This window comes from Podarcis vaucheri (assembly GCF_965113315.1).
Source record: "Podarcis vaucheri genome assembly, chromosome: 2".
Taxonomy (NCBI): Eukaryota; Metazoa; Chordata; class Lepidosauria; order Squamata; family Lacertidae; genus Podarcis; species Podarcis vaucheri.
The window spans coordinates 126,839,151-126,855,907 of record NC_138760.1 but is presented as its reverse complement, the minus strand read 5'-3'; the positions used below and the strand labels follow the sequence as shown (position 1 = coordinate 126,855,907).

Below are 16,757 nucleotides of genomic sequence, written 5' to 3'. Positions count from 1 at the left end.
CCTGTAAATACGGAACGTTAATGCATCAACCCTAAACACGTATAACTGGGCCAAAGCCCCACTGAATGCAATGAGCTTTATTTCTGGCAACGTGTGGAGATGGGGAGGCTGTATTTGCAGAGGGCATTTGAAGCTGACGCCCTGCTCAATTTCTTTTTGATTTTCTTCCCATCTGAGGTCTCCAGAGTAAGGAGCTTTCCTGCCTGATGTGGGGTAGAGGTTCATTTTTTAGTCCTCTATTAATCCAATTATGCATGCATTTTCACAGCTGCATAAGGTCATGTGGGGAGAGGGAGGTTTCGTAGAATTGCAGGGTTGCGCTGGATCCTGAGGGTCATCTAGTCCCACCCCCTGCAGCGCAGGAAACCTTTGCCAAAGGTGGGGCTCAACCCACAACCCTGGGATTAAGAGTCTCATGCTCTGCCAAATCAGACATCTCAAAAGGAAAACAAGACTGAAGGTGAGGAAAAGATGATTTATTGGGACTGTTAAAAGTGTGACTGTCTCTTTAAGAAGAAGTAAGCTGCAGAGGGAATTCTGGGGAAAGGAAGGAAAAAGCAAAGCAACCCATTTTTATTTTGTTATTTCTGCTGATTTTGACTTTTATGCATCCTTTCAAAGGTCCCCTTGAAAAACTGCCCAAGGTTCTCCTGGTGGGTAAATGTTTTTTATATCAGTCACTCTGGTCTGGAGAGAAACTCCTGCTGGGCCAGAGAGGCAGATTTAGTCTCCTCAGGAGATACTGAGCTGGGTTTCATTTCCCCACAGATCAAAGAAAGGGAGGAGGGTCTCTCCAGAGAACGAGGCTCCTGAGAACGTGTAGAGTTCGGCTCCTGAGTCGGCGTCAGAGAAAGACACACGTCCCCCTTCATAGTCCAGAGTCACCCGGATCCTCCTGGGCTTCTCCCTCAGGGACAGAGCAGAGTAATGAGGGGAGGTGCAGGTCACGTACCCCCCTCCCGACTTCCCCACAGCCCAGATCCCTCTCTCAGGACTGAAGTAGAAGCTGCCCTTTCTCTCCACAGACTTCCTGGCAACCCCCACATGCCACCACCCCCCACTTCCATCAGTGACTTCCCAGAAATGTCTGCCTGCTGTGAATCCCTCACGTCCCAACACACAAATCTCTTGGCTAAATCTCTCAGGATTGTCAGGCAGGGCTTGAGGTGTGTCTCCCCATCTCACGCTTTTCCTATCCTTGGACAGGATGAGTCGGGGATGGGCTGTGTCTGGATCCAGAGTGACATTTGCTGTTGGGGAGAAGATGAGGGAGAGAGAAGATTAGGCAGAGTCAGCGGAGAGAGAGAGATGGACATCCTAATCCAACAAGCACCCGAAAACCCAGATTCCCTTTCAGATCAAGGGGATTTATTTGCATCGCATGCAAGACTGAGACGCCTCCTTGCAGACTTTGATCAGAATAAATATCTTCTGGTTGGTTTTTAAATCAGTTTCCTTCACTTTCATATATTCAATGCACATTGTGCCTGCCCTCCTCTCAACCCAGGCATTTTCTAAGAGGAAAAACCACCCAGGAAACCTTTTACTCAGCTCTTCTGTGTATCTGAAGAAGTGTGCATGCACACGAAAGCTCATACCAAGAACTAACTTAGTTGGTCTTTAAGGTGCTACTGGAAGGAATTTTTTTATTTTGACTATGGCAGACCAACACGGCTACCTATCTGTAACTCAGCTCTTCTGTGTTATCTAAGGGGAAAGAGAGGAGAATTGGAGGAGGCAGGAGAGGAGAGAAGCTGCTTTCCTCTGACAATCTCTGTGGGAATTGGCCTTTGGGGACCTCTGGGTTGGGCTGGGGGAGGAGGACCCCCGTTCTAATAATAATAATAATAATAATAATAATAATATCAACATTTGCATACTGCCCATCATATATAAGTCTGAGGGTGGTCCACAGCATAAAAATACAACACAAAACCACATATAGGTTTCCCCTCACTTTCGCATGAGTTATGTTCTGGGCCCTTGTGCACAAAAGTGAAAATCGTGTTAAGTGGGGAGCCTGTTTATTCCTGCTCTCCATCTCTCTCACCCACTTGGTCTCTCCTTCCTCCCAACCATCTTGGAAGTTTAGGCCTTGCCGCCAGGGAAGAGGAGGCAGGTGGCAGGGCAATTTTACAAAGGACTGCTTATTCCATGCTTCTCTTTGGGATTTCATATATACCATAAGACTAGTTCCCTGGGGGAAGCGGGGAATAACTCAAAAGGTTACCAGTTTGGGGTTGAGATAGTCATGATAGGCAAGTGTAGGGCTGCCCTATTTTGAAGAGCAAGAAAGAGGACACATTGGCCAACTTCGACTTTTAACCATGGATCACTATGATGATTCTCATTTGAAATACCACTACTATATGTAGGCTATAGAAGCTGTGCTATATTGCTAGTAGCAATGCTCTTAACTTTCAACAACAAAAGAATAAGAATAATACATATTGCTCCCTCACTTGCCACATGAAATATTTGGGCACATGTTCACATATTTCTGAACGTAAGTGTGCACAGAACAATTTATTAACCTGTTGAACATCTGCATGTGGACTCTCCTTAAGGGCAGGGGGGTCTTAACTCTTGCCCTTCCTTACTCCTTCTCTTTATCTTGTAGCTGAGCCAGCGTCCTTTTGGTTCAGCCACAAGAGAAGGGGTTTTACAGTATGTCGCTAGCTTAAGATGCTGCTCTGTTGTGATTCTCTGCTGCAGATTAGACTAACTGGGTGCCTTAGATCTGACTCTAATGCAGGCATAGACAACCTTGGCCTTCCAGATGTTTTGGGACTACAACTCCCATGATCCCTAGCTAACAGGACCAGTGGTCAGGAATGATGGGAATTGTAGTGCCAAAACATCTGGAGGGCCGAGGTTGCCTATGCCTGTTCTAATGCAATATTAAAAATTTCATGGGTATTAAAAAAAAAACTTGGGGACATTTTGCCAAATTTTAGAAATCTGCCCCGATACAAATTTTAAGAAATTTTGATCATGAAAATAGAAGACATGGCTGGGAAAAAGAGGACACATGGCAACCAGGCCTGAAAAAGGTCACATGATGGAAAAGCAACCCAACTCTCTCTAGGCAGGAATAAAACTCTTCCCTCCTCCGCCTGATCCTTCTGGGAATTTTCTCTCTCCCCCTTTAAGTCCACCTTCTCTGCGTTTGTGGCACAAACAGCAGGGCTAGAGTCTAGCTGTGGATGGTTCTCAACTGTACAGAAGAGACTCCTGACCCCCCATGAAACACTAGTCTCCCCCCTCCTGTGAACTGGGGTCTCCGTGTGAAATTTACCTCTGTGGAGATTTCTGAAAGACTGGACATCTGAGGAAGCAAAAAGAGGGTTAATAGCTCAAAAAAAATTATTTTTTTTTGGTAAAGCATCTGTTGTTTCCTTATTTTAAGCAAAAGATGACATCATAGAACAAATAATTGAAAGACAACAACTTTAGGCCTAAGGGATTAAAACAATTAACCTGTTTAGCTATTATTCCAGCATTGCAGGGGGTTGGGCTAGATCAGGGGTCAGCAAACTTTTTCAGCAGGGGGCCGGTCCACTGTTCCTCAGACCTTGGGGGGGGGCGGACTATACAGTGGTACCTCGCGTTAAGTACTTAATTCGTTCCAGAGGTCTTTTCTTAACCTGAAACTGTTCTTAACCTGAAGCACCACTTTAGCTCATGGGGCCTCTTGCTGCTGCCACACCACCATCCTGAAGCAAAGTTCTGAACCCGAGGTAATATTTCTGGGTTAGCAGAGTCTGTAACCTGAAGCGTCTGTAACCTGAAGTGTCTGTAACCCGAGGTGCCACTGTATTTTGGAAAAAAAATGAACAAAATTCTATTCCCCACAAATAACCCAGAGATGCATGTTAAATAAAAGGACACATTCTACTAATGTAAAAACACGCTGATTCTCAGACAGTCTGCGGGCAGGATTTAGAAGAAGATTGGGCCGGATCCAGCCCCCAGGCTTCAGATTACCTACCCATGGACTAGATGATCCTTGGGATCCTTTCAAACTCTACTATTCCATGATGCCATGGGGAAATCAGAAATGGTAAACCATACTAGAAAATGGTGGAATACAATCATTCAGAATCCACGAATGAAATGGGAATCAGTACTGAATGGCTGGAGGAAGGTTAACATCAGCGCTAAGTAAACTGGTGGGAAAAAGCTATTGAAACCGGAATTTCCAAGCATGCTGGCAAACCAGATTGCAGAGGAAGAATCGGCAGAGCTTTACCCTGTGATTCAAAGGGTCTCGTGCAATGGGAAGTCGTCTCTCATGGAATGGGGCTGATCTCATAAGAACAGTGGGAAGTCTCAGGAGATGGGGATGGCTGGTGAGGTTGAAACTGAGGAGGAGGCAGCTCAGGCCTTGCTCTGCTGCTGGGAGACCAGACTGGGCAGGAGGTGGAGGAGGGACTGGGTGATTGCAGGTGCCCTTTTTAACACACTTCACGAGGGGGAAATCCAAGCAAATCTAGAGAAGCCGCAAAAGAACCTCTCCAGATTGTGTGGAGGGAAAACAAAATGCAAGGGAGGTTCCCTATACATGAGAACCAGAAACCATGGACATTGGACTGACCCTGCCGAATTTTCCTTAAGGGTTTTGTAAGATATTGTAAGGCTCTGAGGCTTTCCCCCACAATTGAGCAGTATATAAAATTTTATGAAAGAAAGCAAAAATCTGTAAAATGGAGGGTGAAACCAGGATACTAGTCTATAGGCAGGAATGGAACTCAGACTGGTGTGCAGGTTCTTTGCAGGGACAAGCTCAGCCCCCAATCCAAGCCTTCAACCTCCCTCCCAGTTCATTCATGGGAAACAGAAAGAACCCAAACCCCCTAGAGGACTATTTCCCAGAGTGACGCTATTGATGGGGGTCCCAAAGTCTGCAGAATGGACAGGAACACCCATGAAATATCAGTCCCCATCCCTCCTGTCAAATTGTTCCTCCCCTGGAAATATACCTTTCTGAAGCTGTTTTCTGTATAACACAGCATCTGAGGAAGCAAAAAGATATAAAGTGTAAGCGCAACACTCTTCCACCTGAGATAAATCTCCATACAAAAGTAACACTTCATAATGTGGCATCCTTGAATTGACTCCATTCAGAGCAGGAGAACCTCCCGAAGGACAACCCCAGATTGTGTAGACTGCTAACCAAAAGGAAAAGGAGGTTCCGTGTAACTGAAAACAGATACACTCTGGTTCAGGCTTCCCTTACAGGATCAAACATCACAATATACACGGGCCATTCTGGGGGACTGGAAATGAAGGCTGGAGCACCAAGAAGGAAGGTATCCTGGAGTTACTCAATTCCATGCAGTAAGAGCCTGGCATGTTCAGTTCTGAAGAAATAATAGAATTCCATGTGTAATATCCTGGCAGCCATTTTTCATTACCTTTCCATTGTTTCATTGTATCTTCCATAAGGTGATTTAGATCACAGGATTCCAAGATCCTGTTCCTCAGTTCTGGAGGGAAAGCCAGTGGGTTCTCTGGACTCACTCTTTTCTCATACCTGGTGAAAAGAAAAACAATGTCAGCCCATTCAAATCCGCAATTTCTGTTAAAGGAAAAGAAAGGAAGTGAGAGGAGGAAGCTGGAAGAAGCCTAGAGGGACAGGCAGACACTGAGTAGGGAGTTTCTTCCTCACTACGGACTCCTCAGCCAGACCCCCAAGGGCCAAAACAGCAACCCCAGGCCTCTGGGTCTCCCCACTGATGTCTATTCAAAGAAGCAGCAGAATCATATGGTACCAAGGGGCAGGAATTGTCTGAGGGTGGTGACAGCACAGCACACATTTCCTTTCTCTAGATGTCCCCAGAGAAGGGGAGAGGAAGAAAAAGAGATTCACTTCTTTGGGAAACGTGAAATGTTCCTTAAAACCTCTACTCTGCACCTGAGTGATACCTTAAATATAAATACTGCAGCTGGAATATGGTCAAGAAAATAGCCAATTCCTGCTCCTTGGTGAGAAATCGCCCCCTCCCAAGGGGCTCTATGGGGCAGGAGTCTGCTTGGGACAGGGTGGGGGGCCGGCAGAGTGTTTGCTGCAGAGTGACTGAACTGGTCAGTCTAGAAGGAAACAGCTAAGGCAGGCACGTCCAACTCCCAAGAGACTGAGATCTCCTCACAGTATAAAAAGACCAACTGTGATCTACCCATTGTCAAGTTCAGGAGAGGGGGCCCTGCTTTTACCTGTGAGATGCCTCAGGGAGTGAGTCCTCCAGTCTCCCCCCTGCAGCCCCTGGAGGGCCATGTCTCAGGTTCTTGCATCCCAGCCTCATGGAGTGATGCTAATGGAAATGAGCCAGATCCACTTACCTCTGCAAGGTCCTTCTCACATCCTAGAGGGGAAAAGAGAAGGGAATTCACTGCACACCACAGGCCACACTAGGAAGACCCCCTCAGACCCTGGCCCTCAGATGTCAGTCTGCCTGGCACATGGCAAGGTTGTGGGTAGGGATGGTGGAATCCGCCAGTTTTGGTTTCTCACAGCTTTTATTTTTCCAATCTGAAATTGTGAATTTTTCCAATATCAAGTTCTCCACATTTCCACATCAGTTTGCAATTATTGTTGAAAATCCTTATGAAAATCCACCAGCATTTAAGGGAATCTCATGTTTATGGATTCAATAGAAGATTCCAACCCATCTCATGTCTTAGATTATAATTTATTAACTTTAATCCAGTTTGCACTGTGCAATTCAGACGTAAGTTAGCCTACAGGATAGTCCTACCAGGGAACTGTCCCAAGTTGTCTTCCGCAGAAGTCCCCTAATTTCACATTCTACTTTCCAACTAGAAATAAAAAAGCACCTGCAGCATAAAATGCCTCCAAAGGGCTAATAAAACAGCTCAGTGTTTCTTTGGGCTCCTCCACACTTCTGCTTTTCCTGTGTCTAGAAAACACGGGTCCAAGAGGTTTTGCCTTTGCCCTTCCGCTTTCCCTCAGGAAAAACCTGCTTCTTAGTTCAACATCGAAGGAAACGTCAATCCGGAGAAAACCAGGCTGATGCTTGCTCTAATTCAGCAGTAGAGAGCAGGTTTTCCTGGAGGAAAGGGGTGGGACAGGATGAGTCCCTCTGTCTTGTTCTTTCGTCACTGTGACTGAGCACCATTTTGGGCCGCTCTGTATCCATTGTGAAGGGGATCAACCAAGAAGTTGTGGAGGGAACAGGAAGAGAATCTTGGTCAAGAGACTGCCTCATGTCAGAAGGAGGCATGAATCCTCGCTGAAGCCCAGCCCAGGGCAGGAAGGCAGCATTTTCAAGAAGGAAGGCATTTGGAGACAAATCATCAGCAAAGAGCAGAAAACCACCTCCTGTTCCATCAAGAACACAGAAGAATCTCTAGCCAGCTTTCAGGTGAGTTAAGCATCCGAGGTCTCTTGAGTCTTCCTGTCCATTACAAACCTGACTAGAGGCTCCATCAACTCAGCCCCTGCACTCCTTGCATACATGAAAGGGGCAGCCTTTTCCTGGAGCCCAGCCTTGGGCTGTTCCGGCCACCATCTTACCTGCAGGAGTTCACTCGCTGGCTGCTGACCCTTCTCCTCCATCTCCTGGATGATCCTCTCAAGAGAGGAGAGTTTCCTGGAGAGTCTGGCCAGCTGCTCATCCCTTCTCCCTGCAATCTCCTTCTCCACCTCTTCCATATGATTCAGCAGACCTTTTTCTTGTTCTTCCAGGAACTGGCGCAGTTCTCTGAACTTCTCCACAATCTTCAGCCTCTCTGTTTCTGTTAATTTCTGCAAGAAAAGAGGAGGTCTGAGTGTGTTTGGTGCTTAGCCTCGAAACAGCAGAAACAAAATTATGAGAATTCCACAGGGAGGACACTTCTGATATTTCTATAGACATGAAACCTCCAGTGGCTAAAGAAGTAAACCTTTATTTTGAGGGGAGGCCCTCTCCACTGCTGTTTCTGTTGACTTGGATTTTCCCTGCATGTTTTGGGGCATGGCATAACCAGAGTTCACAGTTGTTCAGAGAACATCCAGGGACATAAAACACCCCTCAGTTTAGACTGGGGTGTAGGAAGGAACAGAAACAGAGGAAAACAAAGTGCAGAGTTCATCCCCATAGCTCCCCTGTTTTCTTTAAAGGTTCAAAATGGCCTGAGTTTACTTAAAATGAACAAGAGCGCACATTTAGAAAAACAATTCTTTAGTAGAATTTATGGTACATCAGGATTTGGATTGAAATGCTTCCACCCTTTCAGCTCACAAGTCCTCAGGCTTCTCCTTGACTGCTATTCACATAATAAATGACAAGGGGAAATAAACTCAATTTAGCTGCATTCAAAGGTGAACTTGCCTAATTTGCTCTTGCTGAAAAAATATGGAGACCAAAACAGAGCTTTAAAATTCTGATATTTTCAAGCTTGACCCAGCCAGGTAATATTCACAAAAATGTATTTATGAGGGTAAGGTACAGATCAAAATATTTATACAAGGAGGTAGCTACCCTAACATCTGATTCATTTTCAGACCAATAAATTAATAAACAGACTGATATGAAAAATGAGGAGAAGCTGAAATGGGCAGATTTCCCCATCACTTCTCAGTCCTGACTCAATTCTTCTTCTTCTTCTTCTTCTTCTTCTTCTTCTTCTTCTTCTTCTTCTTTATTGAATTTATATACTGCCCTATACCTGGAGGTCTCAAGTGCTTGTACCCTGTCTAGTAACAACAAAGACACCTACCAGGAGGTCTTTGCTTTCCTTGTCCAGATCTGCTTGATAGGCCAGAATTTTTTCTCTCTCTTTCCTCAGAATCTCCAGGTGGCGACAGATCTCTCCCTAAAGAGAAAAGGGAAAACTCAGCTTTGATTGAGACACACAGAGAAATTAAAATCATAATGGCTTCTTGCGCCCAGTGGCCTTGCTAGAATAGCAAAGTAGTTTCCTGGTGGAAATAAAAGTACAGAGGTTTTCAGCCTTTTTGGGTCCACGGCTCCATGGATCAACTACCTTCTTTCTGCGGCAGCCCTGTGGCGCTCAGGATCCCAGTTAGGTCCCCCCTTGTCTGCAGAGCTGGCAGCCCCTCGCCTTTTCTCAAACACCCTCCCTTGTGGAGTGATCTCTCAGCCTCCTCTCCCTTCCTTGGGGGTCCCAGCCTGACTTCTCACCTTGAGGTCTCAGGGAGAAGTGGGAAGAGGAGGAGGAGGAGAAGGAAGTGCTAAGGCAGGATCCAACCTGGGATGTACCAGTCTAGCGTCAAAGAGATAGTGAGGTCAGCCCAAGAGGCGAGAGATGCAGGGATAGAGCAGCACTTCTCAAAACTTCATCCATTCCAAACCCCTCTTTTGGGTCAGATGGCAATTCTGGTTTTCTGCTATTTGTCAGTTGTTTTCTCTGCAGTAGCCAGACCCCAAGTGTGCTTGTGCAACCAGGGGAGATTTAAGTGCTGCAGCTTCTTCCATTTCTGGGCCAGAGAAGTTCTTGCTGTGGCCAAAATCCACCCAAGTAGCTCCTTCGGTCAGAAGATTGCTGTCTGGTCCTCCTGCCAATTCAAAGGGACCAGTTTTTTCCCACTATTATTACTATTTTGTGGCATTATTGGCACTGCATGGCACAGGAGCATTTTTGCACCACTGTAGTGGAACAAGTGATTTTTTTTAAAAAAAAGGTATTAAAAGGCATTATACTTAGTATATAATTGCACAGGTCCAATTCTGAGTTGCCATGAAAAAGTCATATTTCCGCCTTGTCCTTGCAGATGCTACTCTGAACCAAGGAGTCCTCTGCCATTTGGGATGGGAGGAGATCCTCAGCCGCCCCGCTCCCGAAACCTCATCGCGCAGGCTCCACGGCACCCCCAGAATAAGCCACCAGTAGGTGCTTCCACTCCCCACTCCCAAATCTGCTTCCAACAGATACTTGGGGGGTGGGATCCTGCACCTTCTAGTCAATTCCTGGCTAACAGTCCCGGTCCCCCCCACCCCACGCTGATCCCTTGCTGTTCTCTGTTTTGCAGGGCATTGAGGAGGCATCCTGGTAACCAAAGGAGACATGTACTTAGTTGTCTATGTGCAATTTACACTTCTACTATTCTAAATATGTACAAAGCAACCTTTCTGGGGGATGTGGAGGTGGTTAACCCTTTCTCTCCCTGCCAAGGTCCCAGTTCAAATCTTTGAAGCTGCTGTGAGTATTTCAAGATCCCCTTTGTCCCCCTGGCAGAGAGAAAGACTTCAACTCCCCCCTCCAGCCACCCCAGGAGCCCTCAGGCTTCCCCTGGGCTGCTTCCAAGGCGATAAACAACCACCAATCAATGCCATGTCTACTTTGGACCTGAGAACTAAAAAGCAAACCTCCCAAGAAGAATCCACAGTTATTTATTTCTCCCCCTCCAGATCCAGGGATCTCCTACCTTGTATTCCTCCAAAGCCTCTTTCAGAGGAATCACCTTGTGATTTTCATGTTCCTTTGATTTGTCGCACACCAGGCAGATGGGGGCTTCATGAACTTTGCAGAAGAACTTCAGGGGCTCCTGGTGATCCTCGCAGACTCCTCCTTTCCCCCCTTCCTCCTTTCCCTCTTGAAGGCTGAGATTCTTGGCTATTTCCGCCACATTAGCCAGTTGCCGGTTGGAGACGAGGCTCCTTCTCTGGACTCTTTCTCTGCACTGGGGGCAGGAAGCCTCCGCCTCCGATTCCCCCCAGAACAGGACCAGGCAGGATCGGCAGAAGTTGTGCCCACACTCCGGGATGGTGACTGGATCCTTGAAGTAATCCAGGCAGATGGAGCAAGTGGCTTCATCACGGAGATTCTGGATGTGACCCCCTGCAGCAGCCATGGCTCCCTCGCGCTGAAGACCCGAGTTAAGTCACTGGGAGTTTCCCCTTCCTGGAAATGACTCAGTGATCACATGATCTTTGTTTTTTTTATAAAAAAAAAACAAAACACACGTCTCCAGGTCTTTGCAATTGCTGAATGTTTTCTCAAGTAGCAGACAATGCTTTTGGATTGCTTCCCATGCTTTTGATTACACACAAACACACACGTTTGTATTCATACTGCAACATTTTTCATTCATAGGCTTTTTCATTCATAGCAGGCTGGAGTTGATTCCGTGAAGAGAACTCCTAAAAGTCTGGTTGCTAGTTCTAACTTTATCCCTTTTTAGCATGATGCTTTTGGATTGCTTCCCATGCTTTTGATTACACACAAGCACACACGTTTGTATTCATACTGCAACCTTTTTCATTCATAGGCTTTTTCATTCAGGGCAGGCGGGAGTTGATTTCATTCATAGCAGGCTGGAGTTGATTCCGTGAAGAGAACTCCTAAAAGTCTGGTTGCTAGTTCTAACTTTATCCCTTTTTAGCATGCTGGCAAAGAACTTCAGATTGAAACAGACGCCTTCAGCTGTGATAGGAATTTTGAGGTCTTGGATATATGTTAAATGTTCATAAGTGTACCAACCAAGCACATACTGACCAAATGTTTTTTTTTCTGCAAGGTCAAAGTGGGAAACCTCCCCATTGTCTCTTTCCTCACAAATCCTGTCTTAAGGGTATGTGAAATAGATATGAGTAGGGTGTGAACTGGTGACATGGCCCGGGAACTAAGCTACCCAGGAAATCTAATCAAGTAACCTGCCAGACAGGAGATAAACAACGACAGGAGAAAAACAACATTCAAATGTTCTGTTTAGTTACAGATAGGTAGCCGTGTTGGTCTGCCATAGTCAAAATAAAAAAATTCCTTCCAGTAGCACCTTAAAGACCAACTAAGTTAGTTCTTGGTATGAGCTTTCGTGTGCATGCACACTTCTTCAGATACATGTTGCATGCACACGAAAGCTCATACCAAGAACTAACTTAGTTGGTCTTTAAGGTGCTACTGGAAGGAATTTTTTTATGTTCTGTTTAGACCGCCTTTTTTGTGATGTAGGTGGGATGTATCTGAGGGGTGGTCTTAGGTTACACCCCTTCTGTGATATATGTATGATGTTTCTGGGGGTGGTCTTGATCTACAGGGTGGCAATCTCAAAAGTCTTTATAAGCCCTTGCACGGCATTTTAAGGGGTCCTCTTCCTCTCCTGCGGGTGATGGGAGCACCTTGTTGCAACAGATCAATAAAGACCAAGCTTACTAGCTGCTTTGCTTCTCAATATTCTCTGGCTGGCCTCTGTTATTCTCTCCTACCAATAGGGAGCCTATGTAAGGACTCTATATGGGCTCTTGGATACCCCATAAGGGGAAAGGGCAATTTTTGTTTACAACACAGCCTTGCCAACCTGGTGCCCTCTGTTTGCTTAAGACTATCATCCCTGGCCAGGACATCTGCAGGTATGGTTGGGAAGACCTTGCAGAGCCACTGCCAGTCAGTGGAGGCAAGACTGACCTCGATGGACCTGGCAGAAGGCACCATCGGCATGGTGGCAGCCCAGTTATGGTGTTCCTTCCCTAGATATGAATGCCTGGTACGGGCCAAATGGCCGAAATATTGGGAAATTTTGGAACAGGAAGGCGATAAACTGAAATTACAGAGCTTTGAGAAATTAAAGGTTAAAGTACGAGACTGGCTCCATTATTATCAAATAATGGAGGTTTACAAGCAGGACAGGAAAATTGGCTTCCGGGTGGAAAAATCAAAATTAGAAACAGAACTGTTAGAACCCAATACTAAGAACTTGTCAAGAATGTACAACTTGCTGTTGAAATGGAATACACAAGATGAAACAGTGAAATCAGCTATGATAAAGTGGGCACAAGATATTGGTCATAACATTATGTTTGCTGACTGGGAACAGTTGTGGACCACCGGTATGAAATTTACGGCATGTAATGCCTTAAAGGAAAACATTATGAAAATGATTTATAGGTGGTACATGACTCCAGTCAAGCTTGCAAAAAATTACCACTTGTCTGATAATAAATGTTGGAAATGTAAAGAAACTGAAGGTACTTTCTTTCATCTTTGGTGGACGTGCCCAAAGATTAAGGCTTTCTGGGAAATGATATATAATGAAATGAAAAGGTACTTAAATGTACTTTTCTTAAGAAACCAGAAGCCTTTCTCTTGGGCATTGTCGGCCAATTGGTGTCAAAGAAAGATAGAACTTTTTTATGTATGCTACAACAGCAGCAAGAATACTCATGGCAAAGTATTGGAAGACACAAGATCTACCTACTCTGGAAGAATGGCAGATGAAGGTGATAGACTACATGGGACTGGCTGAAATGACTGGCAGAATCCGAGATCAGGGAAAAGAGACGGCGGAAGAAGATTGGAAGAAATTTAAGATCTATCTTAAGAGACATTGTAAAATTAATGAGTGTTAAAATGTTGCGGCTATAGAAGTAAGCGAATTACAGCTGTAAAGATTAGGTTAAAGGAAGAGAAAGGATTACAATTAGATTAAATTAAGGGTGAGGACTTGCTGAACTAAATATTTGAAATTGGAAAGCAGAAAGGGGAGGTATGAGGAGGTAGGTGAAGTAAGTTTTAAGAGAATAAGGATTTGAAATTATACTTGTTTGTTTTTGTGTGTGTTTGTTTGTATTGTGTTCGACTTTATAATTTGTGAAAATTCAATATATATCTTTTTTTAAAAAATGAATGCCTGGTACAACTTGGCTATTATTATTAATCAATATTACTACACAGTGTAAAGTCTTCCTATATTCCTAATAAAGGGTGGTGCCTTCCAATGGCTGAAAAACCTGGAGGGCTTTAACAGGGGATTAGATACAATTCCTGGAGGATAAGACTTTGGTAGGAGACGCGGGTGGCGCTGTGGGTTAAACCACAGGGTCTAGGGCTTGCCGATCAGAAGGTTGGCAGTATGAATCCCCACGATGGGGTGATGGGGTGAGCTCCCGTTGCTCAGTCCCTGCTGCTGCCAACCTAGCAGTTCAAAAGCACGCAAGTAGATAAATAGGTACCGCTCTGGCGGGAAGGTAAACGGCGTTTCCATGCGCTGCTCTGGTTCTCCAGAAGCGGCTTCGTCATGCTGGCCACATGACCCGGAAGCTGCACGTCGGCTCCCTCGACCTATAAAGCGAGATGAGCGCCGCAACCCCAGAGTCAGCCACGGCTGGACCTAATGGTCCCTTTACCTTTACCTGAAGACTTTGGATGGTTATATGCTCTGCCTCTGTGGTTGGAAGCAGGAATCCTCCTGAATAGCAGCTGCTGGAGACTCCAGGAGGGGCTCTTGTTCCCAGGTCCTGCTTAGGGGTTTCCCACACACATAATGTTTAAAAAATGTTTTTGGTTTCACCTGCAGGTAAAAGGAGAGAGATCAAGACGGAGAATTCCCACCAAGGGGAAGCTGTGCCAGAGGGAATATCCCTAAGGAACATTCCTTTGTTAGCTGAGATTGCAGAGCAAAAGGGTTAAGTTGTGGGTGAACATATCAGACGACACAGCGATTCTTCAAACAGCTCTTGTTTATTCACAGACCCAGAAGAGAAATTAACTGAAGGGTTCAGCCAGCCTTCTTATATAGAGCTCCACTATAACACAACAGTAACAACTTTCTGTAACTATCCAATCACTGAACGTCACTTTCAATTCCTTATTTGCATATGTGGACCTGAGTGTAAACTATGTACAGTATCCCCCTGCTGGCCCAGGGTGAGAACGTCAGTACATAATAAAAAGCGTGAGTCCAAAGGACACCAGGGAGCAAATGAACGCAGCCATCACCCAGAAGTCCAGTTCCCTTTAGTGAAAGCCCAGTGCACTTTGGAGCAGAAAGCTCTTCTCCTCAAATCCTGGGAGGAACGGCCAGCACAGTTTGGGTCTGGGGAGGCTGAATGCCGAAGAACATCCTCATGAATGCTCCATGTGTGGGGAGAGCTTCCAGCGAGGATCCGCCCTGACTGAGCACCAGAGGATGCACATGGGAGAGGAAGCGTACGAATGGTGATTTGGGGTTATGTGGAAACCTACACAACCCAGGGAGGGGGTCAGATTCTTCCACCGCCTCTTCACCTCCAAACTATTTGTACTGAGACAAAAAAACAATGCATGAGCCTTGTAGTGTGCTGTTGATTCTGTAAAATGGTTCGCTTTCTTCTTTATGTATTTATTGATTGATTTTTTTTCAGTAAAAAGAACAAAAAGCGATACATAGCACTGTAAACACCCTTATATACATATTTCCCAAAATGAAAACTAATAAGAAGAAAAGAAGAAAAGTTATAAGAAAACAAATAGAAGGAAAAGGAAAAAGAAAATATTACCAAATTCTTGCTTCAAACACTACAGTATATAATCTAAATTAAAATATTTTAAAAGACTTCCACCGCATTCACCGCACGCCTCTTAGTTATCTTGCTCGCATTTACATCTGTTCTTCAGTCATTTCCCTTCTTAAATTCTTTCATAATCGATCAAATCTTTGTTCTCTGTATTCTTCACAAGGTTAGTCTAGACACAACCAAACTTTCGTATTTGAGCCCTGCTTGTATAATCCTTTAAACGTTTCCATTGTTTCTGAATGATAATCTTTGATTTATGCCTTATTAAATTCATCAATTTTGCTAACTCCAGGTACTCACAAAGTTTACCTATCCATTCCCCCTTTGTTTGGATATAATTTCCTTTCCAGTGACTGGCTACCAACATTGTCTCTGCGGTTGTTGCGGACAGAAATATGTTAATTTTGTCATTGGGAATGTCCTTATTCAAAATTCCTAATAGAAATGCTTCTGCCCTTTTGGTATACGATACTTTTATCCATTTTTAAAATCTCTTCATGAATCATATCCCAATTTTTTTTAAATCTCTGGACATGTCCACCATGGTTCACTATCATTGCAATGCTACAGCTTGATGCATTGTGCTTGTTCCTGTTTCCTGGGCTTGGATACAAACCACATTCAAAGCACATGGCTTTCCCCAAATAAATCCTGGGAATTGTAGTTTGTCCCAGCACAAAACTACAGTTCCCAGCATCCGTCACAAAACAGTCTCTTAACGAAACCCTGAGGAGCCTCTGCTAGTTGCTGGATGGAGCAATGTCCTGAGACACCTTCCTACATTCATTTTTAAATCAGCTGAGGACTAGACAATGACAAACCTAGACAGCATCTTAAAAAGCAGAGACATCACCTTGTCAACAAAGGTCCGTATAGTTAAAGCCATGGTTTTCCTAGTAGTGATGTATGGAAGTGAGAGCTGGACCATCAAGAAGGCTGATCGCCGAAGAATTGATGCTTTTGAATTATGGTGCTGGAGGAGACTCTTGAGAGTCCCATGGACTGCAAGAAGATCAAACCTCTCCATTCTGAAGGAAATCAGCCCTGAGTGCTCACTGGAAGGACAGATCGTGAAGCTGAGGCTCCCAATACTTTGGCCACCTCATGAGAAGAGAAGACTCCCTGGAAAAGACCCTGATGTTGGGAAAGATTGAGGGCACAAGGAGAAGGGGACGACAGAGGACGAGATGGTTGGACAGTGTTCTCGAAGCTACCAGCATGAGTTTGACCAAACTGCGGGAGACAATGGAAGACAGAAGTGCCTGGCGTGCTCTGGTCCAGGGGGTCACGAAGAGTTGGACACGACTAAATGACTAAACAACAAAAATGAGGACTAGAATCTTGCTTTATTTTTAGAGGAAGAGGCAGTAGCTTAGTGGGAGAGCACATTTTTCATGTGGAAGGTCCTAGGTTCAAATCCTGTTGTCTCGCAAGTAGGGCTGGGAAAGACACCCTCTCTGAGGTCCTGGAGAGCTGTTAAAGGTAAAGGGGCCCCTGACCATTAGGTCCAGTCGTGGCCGA

General features: G+C 45.1%; 1 protein-coding gene across 6 annotated transcripts; it reads right to left on the bottom strand.

The window, feature by feature from the left end:
- Positions 1-461: 461 nt before the first annotated feature.
- Positions 462-10,865, bottom strand: LOC309527376 (zinc finger protein RFP-like). 6 transcript variants are annotated; one of them, XM_082214176.1, is made up of 8 exons: positions 10,391-10,865; positions 8,722-8,817; positions 7,538-7,768; positions 6,343-6,365; positions 5,418-5,536; positions 4,983-5,015; positions 3,299-3,328; positions 462-1,250 (listed from the first exon to the last, which is right to left on the bottom strand). In XM_082214176.1, the coding sequence occupies exons 1-8, from the start codon at positions 10,814-10,816 to the stop codon at positions 733-735; spliced, it is 1,476 nt and encodes a 491-aa protein (XP_082070302.1). In that variant the 5' UTR covers positions 10,817-10,865; the 3' UTR covers positions 462-732. The 6 variants fall into 6 exon arrangements, with proteins under 6 accessions (XP_082070302.1, XP_082070298.1, XP_082070299.1 ...); XM_082214172.1 differs by having other exon boundaries at positions 5,418-5,581; positions 10,391-10,841; XM_082214173.1 differs by lacking the exon at positions 3,299-3,328 and having other exon boundaries at positions 5,418-5,581; positions 10,391-10,841.
- Positions 10,866-16,757: the final 5,892 nt, after the last annotated feature.

Bases quoted from the DNA above. Each gene is read 5' to 3' on its own strand.
- LOC309527376 (XM_082214172.1), bottom strand. From the start codon at position 10,816: ATGGCTGCTGCAGGGGGTCACATCCAGAATCTCCGTGATGAAGCCACT. The intron at 7,769-8,721 runs GTAGGTGTCTTT...CTTTTCTTGCAG, and splicing joins AGGAAAGCAAAGACCTCCTG to AAATTAACAGAAACAGAGAG. The intron at 6,366-7,537 runs GTAAGATGGTGG...TTTCCCCTCTAG, and splicing joins CAGCGAGTGAACTCCTGCAG to GATGTGAGAAGGACCTTGCA.